Genomic DNA, 12,960 nt, shown 5'->3' with positions numbered 1-12,960 from the left:
TTGTGCTTGATCTTGAAAGAATGAATTATGACATCTCGAGATAACTCTTTAAGATCTACTGTAACGACTATGGAGTTTCCGATCACCTGCTACCACAAAATGAGAAGCAATGTACCCCTTCTGATTGCACTGGATGGGATATATTAGAATCTATAGTCAAGTCCTGGTTCTACGGTACACTCATCATCTCTCTTTTCCAAATGATTTTTAAGAAGAAGGCTACTGCGTATAAAGTCTGGGAATATATTGAAACTGTATTTCGTGACAATAAGGCAAACAAGATTATTCAGATTAACAACAAACTTCGTAACATATCCAGTGGTAACTCCAAAATCAATGAATACTGCAATCGTATAAAAAATCTTGCTGACCTGATGGATAACATGGATGCAAAAGTGCATGAACACAACCTTGTTGCCTACACACTGAATGGATTTTCTAAAATAAATCGATACATTGCAATTACCACCATCCGCCATCACGATCCCCTGCATTCGTTTTGGGATATACGCTCCATGTTTCTACTTGAAGAGCAACAAATCCAACAAGATGAATCCAAAAATTCAACTCAAACCCACTCAGACCATTCGTCATCTTCTACAATTTTGGTCTCAGAAGCCTTCCAATCTCACAATAACTATCGAGGGTGGTGGTCACGCATTGTCCAACAACAGCCATAGAAACAACGGTTGTACTTAGGTGTTTGGTTGCCATCAAGTGTTGCCTGGTTCTATTTCGATGCAAACAGGAATTCTGCTGAGTCCATCTAATCTGCCCCAACATCCCTTAAATGGACCTCTTTAGGCAACAACCCAACATCAAGTAGCCCATTAGTTTTTCAACAAGGACCTAGCAGCCCATTTTCTCCCCAACAGGTCTTTCACGCCTGCCAGATTGCTCAACATGCCCTATGGCCCAACAATGCATCCCCTGAGCCCACCTATATACCGAAAATGTTCTGTTCTACAACATTAAATAACCCGAGACAAGGCGGATGGTACATGGACACTGGCGCTACAGCTGATCATCATTCTGATGTAGGTACTCTCAACTTTGTTTTAGACAATAAAAGTAATCATTCATCCACAACTTTAGTTGGTGATGAGTCATCCATACCCATCACTAAAATTGGCCATACATCTCTCCCAAATCTTTATTGTATCCTCAATCTTAAAAATGTCTTGATTACCCCTCATATAACTAAAAATCTCATTTCCATTCATCTATTTACCCGTCAAAATATGTGATCTATTGAATTTGATCCTTTTGGTTTTTCTGTGAAGGACTATCGGACAAAACAAACTCTAACGCAATGTGACAACACCGATGACCTCTATCCTATCGCAACTAGTACTCCTCAAGTATTTGCTTCCCTTTCTCAGTCAATTTGGCACCAACACCTAGGTCACCCCGGTCTCCATGTAATCAACTATCTAGTTCATAATCGTTCTATTTCTTGTTCTTTTAATAAAGACTCTAGCTTATATCATGCTTGTAAAATTCGCAAACATGTTATGCTTCCACTAGTGTGTCGAATTCTATTACTCATTTTCCTTTTGAAATTGTGCACTCTGATGTTTGGACCTTTCTGATTAAGAGTATTAGTGGTATTAAATATTATATCATATTTTTGGGTGGGTTTTCTCATTTGTTGTGGGTATATCCGTTATGCACCAAATCTGAAGTGATTTCTAAATTCATGCGCTTTCGTTCATTTGTCAAAAATCAATTTCAAATTGACATTAAATCTTTTAATGCAACAATGGAGGTGAATATGACAATCATCGGTTTCATCAATTATGTGATGAAAATGGTATTCAAATGTGTTTTTCGTTCCCTTACTTGTCCTAACAAAATAACAAATCTAAACGCATGCTCCACACCATTGCTAATGTCATTTGTACACCTTTGTCCCATGGTCATATGCCTCTAACTTATTGAGTTGAAGCTCTACACATGGCTACACACCTACTCAATATATTTCCTACAACTACTCTCTATAATGACACTCCATATCACAAACTATTTCAAAAACAACCATCATACTCTAATCTTCGTGTTTTTGGATGTCTTTGTTTTCTACATATTATCACTCCTCATAAACATTCACCAAGATCCATCCCATGTGTCTTCCTTAGGTATCCCTCCAATGCCTCAATCTGGATACTCAAGAAACTATCATATCTCATCATGTTGTCTTTGACGAAACCGTTTTCCCTTTGGGATCAATGCCCTGAATTTTGCACCATTATACTCTTTCTTTGGCTCACTCGATTTCACTCAATCTCCATCTTCCAATCAAAATCATTTCAACAGAGGTATTCCTCACGAAACCTAACTTCCTACTTATCACTTTATTTTTAATGAGACTCCATCCATCATTATTCCTCATTTTTTGGAATGAAATCCTACCACACCGATAATCCCTACCCATTCGACATCTTCCTTGCTGAGAACTCCCGTCTCCGAGTTGTTCCCCTCGGCTATCTCCACTTCATCCCTTTCATCTACAAAATCAGATTCGTCTCCTCCCACCAACACCGAGTCTCTAAGGTCTCAACACCCCATGTTGACTCGTGCGAAAACGAGCATCTATAAGTCCAACCTTCATGTTGACTCCTTTTCTCCTAATACTAAAAACTATTTGCAGGCCTTACATACCCAATTGGCTAAAAGTAATGATTGATGAATTTATGGCTCTTATCTCAAACAAAACTTGGGTTCTTGTACAACGACCACCTGCTTCTAATGTTATTAATTGTATTTGGTTGTTCAAAAAGAAACTTAATACAAACGGTTCTCTATCTTGTTACAAAGTAACACTTGTTGCTAATCGTCGGAGTCAGAGACGTGACATTAATTGTGATGATACATTTAGCCCGGTTGTGAAGTTAACTACTATACATATTGTTCTCAGTATTGTTGTAACCTATCAAGGGCCTATTCGACAACTCGATGTCAAGAATGCTTTTCTCCATGAGCATCTTCAGGAAACTGTGTATATACAACAACCTCTGTGGTCTCAAGTAGGCACCCCAGGCTTGGTTTTAATGGGTTGCTATGTTTATCTAACATTTTGGTTTTGTTCATAGCAGGTGTGATACATCATCGTTTATTTACAGACAAGGTTCTCTTGTATGTAAATGATATTATTCTCACCGGATCCTCTTCACAATTGCTAACATGTATCATGTCTGTCCTTAGCTCTGAATTTCCATGACTGATCTTGGCAATCTACATTATTTCTTGGGCATTTCGGCTACTAGATCAAAGGATGGTATGTTCTTATCTCAACAAAGATACGCCAATGAGATTCTTGAGCGGGTGTCCATGCTTAACTGTAAACTTCCCGAACACCTGTTGATCTTTCTGCTAAGTTTGATAGCTCCAGGCCTCCAGTTGCCGACTCCACTTTATATCGCAGCCTTGCCGGTGCACTACAATATCTCACGTTTATTAGACCGGACATTTCATATGTTGTCCATCAGATATGTTTATATATGCATGATCCTTAGGAACCTCACTTTACCGCTCTTAAACGTATTCTATGCTATATACATGGTACTACGAGTCATGGTTTTCAACTTTTCTGCTCTTTGTATCATGACATCATTGTTTACTCTGATGTTGATTGGGCTGGTTGTCCATTCACTCGTTCATCTACATCCGTATACTGTGTTTTTGGGACAAAAATCTGTTGTCTTGGTCATCAAAATGTTAGAATACCGTCTATCGATCTAGTGTAGAAGCAGAATATCGAGGTGTTGCCAATGTCGTTGCAGACACTTGTTGGATTCGAAACTTGCTTCTTGAACTTCACTACTCGCCACATCTGGCTACCATTGTTTATTGTGGTAATGTGGGTGATGTGTACATGGCTACTAACCCGGTCCAACATCAACAGACAAAACATATTGATATCGATCTTCATTTTGTTCGAGACAAGGTTGCCACCGGTCACATTCGAATTTTACATGTGCCATCATCTTCTCAATATGCTGACATATTTACCAAGAGTCTTCCATCGTCTCTTTTTCTAGACTTTCGGTCCAGTTTGAACGTACGTGATTCTCCCCCTGTTCGCACTATGGGGGATGTTAGTAGATCATTATTTCATGTAAATATTCTTGTATAGATAGCCCACATTAGTTTAGCCCAATGTATCCGGGCCCTTTTCCGATGTATCTTTTATATATTCTTTAATCATGAATGGAATGAGGTCACGGAGAATTATTAGAATTTCAAAGAAAGTCTGCGCTTGGTGCTAAAAATGGAGATTTACTTCGTTATGGGTGATATGGAATTTTGGAAACGAGACTTTGTTTAGAGGAAAAGAACCTAGAATCAATTGTCATTTTTCATAAAATATTTCACGATAATCTTTTTAGACTATTCATAGGAAGCCTAGTTTAGATATAACTAAATTAGTTCGTTACAAAATCTTATTCCATATTTCTGCTTTATAGTATCATGTATTTTCTAGTCTCTTAGGTTAATAAGTGTGGTGGTTTTTTTACCAATGGTAAAAACCATACAAGTTTTTACTATTTTTGCCATAATGACGGGGATGTGATAGTTTTTTTTACCGATGGTAAAACTTTTGTTTACAAATAAAAAGAGGGGTGTCAAATAAAAATATCAATATAATGTACTAAGGTTGGAGGGAGTGGTCCCACCGAAACCGCACTCCCTCCCTCGCCACGTAAGCGCCATGTCACTTTTTACCATTTAAGTGTGGTTTCTTGCCACACCAAGGGTGTGGTGCCACAATTTTAGTTATATTTTTTTTCCTTTTTTTTGTTTGCTTTTTTTGTTAACTATTTTAATTTAATAAAACTTATTTTTTAATAAAAAAACATAATATATCATTAATTAAAAATACAAATACCATACATTACTTAATTTAAAAAAAAAAACCTAAAAATTTAGAAAAACAAAGTAGAAACAAAAAACCAACAACTTAAAAAAAAACACACACAAGAAACAATTAAAAACTTGAAAAAAAAAAACTAGAAATTAGCCACGATTCATGTAACGGTTTTTCACTTCCTCCTTCATCGCCAAAACCACTTCAAGCTCGGCCCCGGTCATATTCGACGTTTCCATTGCTAGTATTTGCATGTCGCTCTCCCTTTGTTTCCGAAGCTCTCTTTCAGAAGCAATTTTCAAAATCTTGTTCTCTCTTTTATATCCTTCATGTCGGTTCCCATTTCTTTCAAATCATCTGAATCCGACGCTTTGCCTTTGCCTTTGCTTTTTGATTTGTCTCTTCCCAATGGTCGGGAAGGTGGTGAAACCGGAACAGGTTCATCTTCGTTCAGATCAAATTGAACACGAACATCCGATGAAGTGTGGTTGGACTCAGATGTTCTGTTGCGTTTGGACCCACTGTCGATATGTTAGTCAGATGTTTTGCTACTCAACCGTTTCCTGTTATCTTTCAAAAAATTCCAAACTTCAAGAAACTTGAAAGCCTTCAGATTTTCTTTTTGATATACTTTCAACGCTTTCTTCAAAATGACTTCATCGCTTTCTCCACTTTTCCATTGACGTTTCATGTTGTTCCACAAGTCATTAAACAACATGACTTCCTTGTTCATCTTCCCACATTTGGAGTACACTTGATGTTTTGAACGGTATTCTCTACGGTTCATTCCTTTATGGAACCTGTGTAACATGCGAATCTAAAAGCGGTCATGCTTTTGGTCTTTTCCAACCGTCGCATCTTCTGAAATATAGATCCAAGATTGTGCCAACACTAACGTTTCCAAAGGTTCCCAACATCTAGCCTCCGCCTTCTCTTTTCTTTTAGTCGCTGCTCGAGTGGGCTGAGTTTCTGTAATGAATTCCGGTTCAGAATCAGAAACAACCATTTCTGGTTGTGTTTGTGTTTGTTAAACAAACTCGGGTTGGGACAAAAAATCAAATAGATTAAAATCAGGGTCGGGTTGTGGTAGTGGTGGTGTTTGTGGATGTGGTTGCCCTGGTCGTTGTGGAAAAGAAGGAAAGATACCGCCATAGTGGTAATACGGAGGTGAGAAAATCGGTTGATCAAATGAAGGTATTGGGGTGTTGGTGTTTCTGACTGGTGTTTTTTCTTTGCTAGGTCTTTTGGAAGAAGACATCTTTTCAAAGAAAATTGGATGAAATGATTGTGTTTATATGTGTTTAAAGGTTGTGCAAATGTAAAAATGATAACATATATATATATATATATATATATATATATATATATATATATATATATATATATATATATATATATATATATAGGGAAAGGATCAAATGAAAACACCAAAAAGGTTGAGAACGCGAGAACACTTCTTGACCAATCATTTTACAAGGGTATATTAGTAATTGCATATTTAATTTAAATGATAACAAATCTTAATCTCCTAACTTTTAGCAATATTAATTACAGTTACTTAAAATAATAGATTAACGGATTTTTATTTTAATTTTTTGTTAATATATAACGAAAATAATTTTTATTAACTTTTTGTTAACAAAGTCAAATTTTTTAAATTATCATTCAGATATTATGTGTATAAAGATTTAAAAAACACTTTTTCTTTTGTATTCATAAATAAAAGAAAACATACATTAAATTAATTTTTTTTCAACAGTTTTATTTGGTTTGATTATGTTAATTGTGAAGGATTATATATAACAATAAAAGATGGAATGAGTAAAACACCATCCAAAAAAATAACTAAAAATAAAGACTCAATTCAGTCGTAATCATAAAGGTATAAAAGTACATTTACAAATATAGAAAACCAATACATCTGGAATCATTAATGAATAAAGGAAAATGTAAAGATAAAAAAATCTACTTTAGTTGTAATAACAAATGACTCAAGAAGATAAAAAATCTAGTTTGTTGTGATTCTTCTTGTTGTTATCATCACACAAAAAAAAAAAAAAAAAAACAAAGAAGGGCACATGTGATCATTGTTATTCTTGGGTTCACACCTGCAAAAATCAAGTTCAAGGATAATTAAAAAAAAAATCAGATAATAACGTTGTGTATATATATTTACTGATTCACAAATGAATGTATGTTTGCCTTTTGATAGCAGAGAAAGGAAAAAACTTTTTTAGTTTTTACCATAAACCTTGTAATGAATAAAGATTTATTCATGTATGATGATAACTAAAATCATGTATGATGATAACTAGAATCATGTATTAACACTGATGAATAAATTGAATAGAGCTGAAAATCATAAATGATTAACACTTAAAAATCATGATCAATTTATAAACTAATCACACTTAGATAGTGGAGCAAGGAAGCAACATACACGAATTGAACAATCAAATTGCAAAGACGTGTTATTGTACTTCAAAAAGCAACTGCTTTGTTTAAAATTTAAAATTCTATAATTGATAATTAATTTAACATGACATGACTCACTGGCTAGTGGATTTATAATCAAACTGCTTTCAGGGTTAAGATTAATGCATCATCAAAACACTGAATAAAAACGCAGAACCATGTCTGTAATTTGTAAACATCCTCAAATAAACTTACAATGCAATGCAATTTGTAAATTCCTCAAATCAAGAGAAAAGAATAAGAATCAGTTTAAGTGTTCTAGTAAATCAGGTACCTTGTCAAACGTGAAAACCCTATCGATTTGCATCCCAACAACACTCTATGAAACCTTAACTTTTCTTTGATACTCATTACACGTTACCACCTGAGGCGCGTTGTTCCTTAACTCGTCATCACTAAAAGGCCTAACAAACAATTATAGATCCACACACGAATTAGATTATCAAAAAGGGAATCTCGAAACCGTAATCGAAATCAGGAACAAACAAAAGCGAAAATAGAGGATTAGATTCACAGTACCTGCATCGAAGAAGGACCTGAACATTGACGCCCTTTTCATGGCGACCGAACATCTCTACAAACAGTCAATGTCTGTGTGTGTTTGTGTGTTGTGTGGAAGATGGAGAGATTAGCCCAAGAATCGAGAGAAAGGCAGGCTCCTCATCTGGACTTAACGACGCCTCTTCTGGTGACACCGGTGATGGACGAAAACGGTGGCTGCAGCGTGAGGTGATGATACGAGAAAGATGGAGTCGGCTTTAATTGAAACCCTAGAGAGAGAGAAGAGAAAGGGGGAATACAGATACGAGAAAGATTAAAGGAAAGGGGTGAAAGGGAGAGAAATTATAGGAAATATGTACACTTGCAATTTCTATTATGCCCTTCTGATCATTTAAAACTTACACTTTAATACCATTAGTTTTAAATTTTTTCATAAATCGTCCCTTTAATAATAACCTTAGATCTATGTATTTAAATGGTCCAGATCTGTTCTCGCATTCTCAATCTTTTAGGTGTTCTCATTTGATCATACTCATATATATATATATATATATATATATATATATATATATATATATATATATATATATATATATATATATACAGTGTTGTAAAACTCGCCGAGTTGGCCGATTACTCCTCCGAGTACTCGCTACTCGGCCCCTTACCGAGGCGAGTTACAAAATCCCGAGTACTCCCCAATCGGCCTATTTACTAAACTGAGTAGTTTTGTAAAACATGGTCAACTCGGTGATTAATATGTATAATATACTTAATGATTTATTATTTAACACATACATATGGTTATTACTACATATATATCTTAAATTTTCAGTAATTATTCACGAAGTAAGACCATTATGTGATTTTTCAGCTTTTGTGTATTCACATGTATCTAATTTTTGGGTAAATTACACGGATAGTCCCTGTGGTTTAGGGTAATCTGCGTGTTTGGTCCCTAACAACTTTTTTTAACTCGGACCGTCCTTACTTTATATTTTTGTTGCACGCTTAGTCCCTATCTAACCTAAAAAGACTATTTTGCCCTTAATGACTATTTTTATTTTGTTAGTTCTTTTTATATTATTCCAGTTATTATTAATAAATTAAATTATTAATATATTGCTGGAAAAATGATTGATTCCAGCTTAATCCTCTACGGTTCTTACCACCACCTCCAGTCACCGGCACCAAATCCGGTCATCATCTCCGGCCAAAGATCCATACCACATAAATTATCCAAAAATCAAAATAAAGCCATCTAACGTTCAACACTAAATCTGAATATACATCTAAAACCAAACTTGTAACTCAAATTCAACACCAAAATAAAACCAGAATATGATGTTGAATCCTAGAAGAAAACCAGATTCAGGTGAATCCCCCTACCCTTTTGTCGAAAGTAGAAGAAGACCTTTTGATGCCTTCACCGCTTAACGCCTATCCAATCGATGAGGTATCCTAGAAATAATTGTGGTCTTGAAAATCAATGAAAATAAAGAAGATCGATGATGGGAAATCGACATTTGAAACCCAAAAATCCAGTCTAGAGACCGATAATATCAATGATAAACCAAATCGTTTTTTGTTCCATGTGAGAGAAGGGGTAATTCAGTGGGTTCGAAACTGAATAAAGGGGGGAACAAATAAAGACCCTACCGATCTTCAGAAACCCTAGAATCCATCTTCACCATTGCCAAAGTATTTTTCCCACGAACAAGAACAAAAATTGGTGCTTCAGAAACCCTAGTTCCCATCGCCGGCTGCCATGGTTGAGCTTTCTACAATTTCCGACATATAATAACAAGAGAACAAGGTGTGAAAACCCTAGATCCCTTACCAGGTTGTGCGATTTGTAGTTTATGTTTGCCAAAGAAACACCGACTTTCGACGTTGGTTCTTTTTTATTTAATATTGCATCTGATTGGTGGCGGTGGCTCGCCGGAGAATATATAAGTGGTGGTGTTGCTGGTTTGTTTGAGAAGGACACGAAAACGATGGAGGTGGAGGGTGGGGTTTTATGGGAGGGGCTGAGGAGGTGGGCCCACATATCTAATTAATATTTTTTTTCATATATATTAATATTTGTTTTTAATAACTAATATTTTAAAAAATGGTAAAAGAAATCAGTAAGGGTAAATTAGTCTTTTTAGAACGGACAAGGACTAAGCGTGCAACAAAAATATAAAGTAGGGACCGTCCGAGTTAAAAAAAGTTGTTAGGGACCAAACACACAGATTACCCTAAACCACAGGGACCATCCGTGTAATTTACCCCTAATTTTTTTTATATATTTCAATCAACTTATGATTTTAACTTATGATTTTGACATATATAATTTCCCTAAAAATATTTCTACATGAATTACCGAATCCGAGTACTCCCCGAGTACTCCCGGGTACTCGCTACTCGGTAGTCGGCCGAACAGGTACCGAGTAACGAGTTCTGCAACCTTATATATATATATATATATATATATATATATATATATATATATATATATATATATATATATATATATATATATATATATATATATATATATATATATATATATATATATATATATATATATATATATATATGGAGTAAATGGTTAAAAAAAAATAATTAAATTACACGAATCTTTGAACGGTCAAAAAGAGAAAGGGGAAGAGCCAATCAGCAAACGCGGTCTTCAATGGCCGCAGTGCGGTCTCGATCGCCCCAAACCGCATCCTGGGGGCGGTGTTCGTTGCCCACATGGCCTAACCGCAGTTCCAAACCGCATACCACACCGAAAAGCCTAACATGTTTTTTTTTTTTTTTTTGGTTGAATTTTTTTGCGGTTCAATTTATCAGCTGCACATATATGCCGCTCAAGATTGCTGATGAAAAAAAAAAAAAAAAAGGTGCGGTGTTTGCGGCTGTCATTAAATGCCAAATCAGATTGCCTCCGGCGAAGACCATACCGTTTAGTCATATTTGTTTTAATGTATTTTGCCGTTAAAAAAAGACATCATTTAGTAAAAATCAATATACTAGTAATAATCTTGAGCCATCTCACAACAAAAATTTACAATCATTCTTACACATTTGATCTGTAATACACTTTACAGATGACCTATTAAGTACTTTGTTGATTTTAACTGATATACTAATGGAATAATATCGTTGTACTAAACCAAACTCTTAATGAGATATCTCAATGAAGTCAAAAATGTTCTTAACAAAATGATGCAACAGAAATATATCTTGAAAATATAATGACTAGATCTGTACAAACAAATAACAGCCACCCCAGTGAGACAAATTATGGAATTATATTATTATTATAATTGTATATTTATCTAAAACTAAATTAATTGTAATTTTTTTAAATTTACCAAAGGAATCGAATTTACAGGGGGGTTTTCTTAGAAACCTTCAAAACCAAGGATCCACAAAAGTTGCAATTTTCAAACATGAATAAAAGGATCACTTGAGAGTACTACTTATTCCTTCTTCCCCCATCTTCAAGTTAAGAATCATTTATGGTCCTTTTTCTCCATGTTTACGTTTATTAATCCTCTATTACTTGGTACTTATTTTAAAATTAATAAAATATATGAAAATCATGTCGACAAATAATAATCTAGTGTAAATTCCAAAAAAAATATAAAAAAATAATAGAATTCATTTATAACAAATTAACAATTGGTTTATGCTAACTAAATATAATGTATATTTCAAAATTTTAATTATTTAGGAATTCATATTGGAAGTCCCAGATATCAAATCAATATTCGAACAAAATATATCTATACCTGCTTCTCGTAATTAATTAATACAAAAAAAACATAATAACAATCATTTAATTTTGTACAAAATACTTGGATCATGTGAAATTATATGCAATTTATAATAGGAAAAATAAAAAGGACATTTGGTGGAAAGAAAAAGGAAAGACTCAGTCGCAAGACATTCTCTATTCTCTATAACACAACATTCCCAACTTTTTGCATACTATATAACACTCAACCCCATTTTAACCATGTTATCTAAATTGTTAGAGAAAATGGCAACAACTAAACCCCCAACCCCAAATCAAGCCACCCCAACACATTCAAATCTGGTTAGACTCATTGCAATAGTCTTACTAGTACTCATAGTCCTTGTTGGTTTAACCATTCTCATCATTTGGCTAACCATTAAGCCCAAAAAGTTGGTTTACTCCATTGATGATGGTTCTATCAACAACTACAATTTATCCGATGGCAACCACCTAAACTCAACCTACAACTTTATCCTTCGTGCATACAACCCTAACAAGAAAGTGTCTGTCTACTATGATAAAGTTGATATTGAGGTTCTATATGATGATGAAACTCTTAGCAGAGGGATTATTGATCCGTTCCATCAGCCTAAAAGAAACGCAACCCGTTTTAAGTTGAATCTTGCATCTCATGATGTTCAGTTGTCTGATCAGATTGCACGTGACCTGAAGACTGAAAGAACATCAGGTCGAGTTGAGATGACTGTGAAATTGAAGGCTAGAATAAGGTTCAAGGTGGGAGTGTGGAAGTCAAGACACTACCACATGAAAGTATCGTGTGCACCTATAATGGTTCATTTTTCTACTTCTTCCAGGGGCTTTCAAAGGACCATGTGTGATGTTGATATTTGACTTTTAGGGTTGAATTGTGTTTTTCTTGGATATGATTAGGGCGTGTTTTGTAATTTTCTTGCTCTATTTGTTTTGTTTCTATTTTTGTGGATTTGGGTGAATTTTAAGTATTATAATTTGTATGTGTGATTTATTTACTTGAAGACATCACGTGATACCTTTTAATAATTTTTTTGTAACACTGTTTCGTTATATTACCATTTATGCAACTTATTTAGGTAGTACGTGTGTAATTATAATTTTTTTAAATAAATTTATTGACATTAGCAATCACAGCCTTTTGCAAATGAGTAAGCCAACCCAAAACAATAATCAGGAATAAACTAGAATTTGGAAATTAAACTGACCAAACCAAAACCTCAATATTTCTCATTTCTTAATGGTTTTGAGTGAAAACTGAAAAGTACAGAGAGAACTGAATAATCCTTCTCTTTACGTCTCTTTCTATCTCTATGGTCAAAAGTCAGCTTTT

General features: G+C 34.6%; 2 protein-coding genes across 2 annotated transcripts; both read left to right on the top strand.

Annotated features, from left to right (window-relative positions):
- The first annotated feature begins 200 nt into the window (after nucleotides 1-200).
- LOC145002513 (uncharacterized) lies at nucleotides 201-680 on the top strand. The gene has a single exon (XM_078961769.1). The coding sequence runs from the start codon at nucleotides 201-203 to the stop codon at nucleotides 678-680; it is 480 nt and encodes a 159-aa protein (XP_078817895.1).
- Nucleotides 681-11,866: 11,186 nt separating this feature from the next.
- Nucleotides 11,867-12,667, top strand: LOC144999956 (Late embryogenesis abundant (LEA) hydroxyproline-rich glycoprotein family). The gene has a single exon (XM_078959101.1). It carries the CDS (start codon nucleotides 11,880-11,882, stop codon nucleotides 12,486-12,488), a length of 609 nt encoding a protein of 202 aa, XP_078815227.1. The 5' UTR covers nucleotides 11,867-11,879; the 3' UTR covers nucleotides 12,489-12,667.
- Nucleotides 12,668-12,960: the final 293 nt, after the last annotated feature.

This window comes from Lactuca saligna, chromosome 6 (assembly GCF_052625555.1).
Source record: "Lactuca saligna cultivar CGN05327 chromosome 6, ASM5262555v1, whole genome shotgun sequence".
Classification (NCBI taxonomy): domain Eukaryota; kingdom Viridiplantae; phylum Streptophyta; class Magnoliopsida; order Asterales; family Asteraceae; genus Lactuca; species Lactuca saligna.
The sequence above is the reverse complement of the archived record's forward strand: the minus strand, read 5'-3'. Positions and strand labels throughout refer to the sequence as shown.

Excerpts from the sequence above, each read along its gene's own strand:
- LOC145002513 (XM_078961769.1), top strand. The coding sequence starts at position 201 with ATGATTTTTAAGAAGAAGGCTACTGCGTATAAAGTCTGGGAATATATT.
- LOC144999956 (XM_078959101.1), top strand. The coding sequence starts at position 11,880 with ATGGCAACAACTAAACCCCCAACCCCAAATCAAGCCACCCCAACACAT.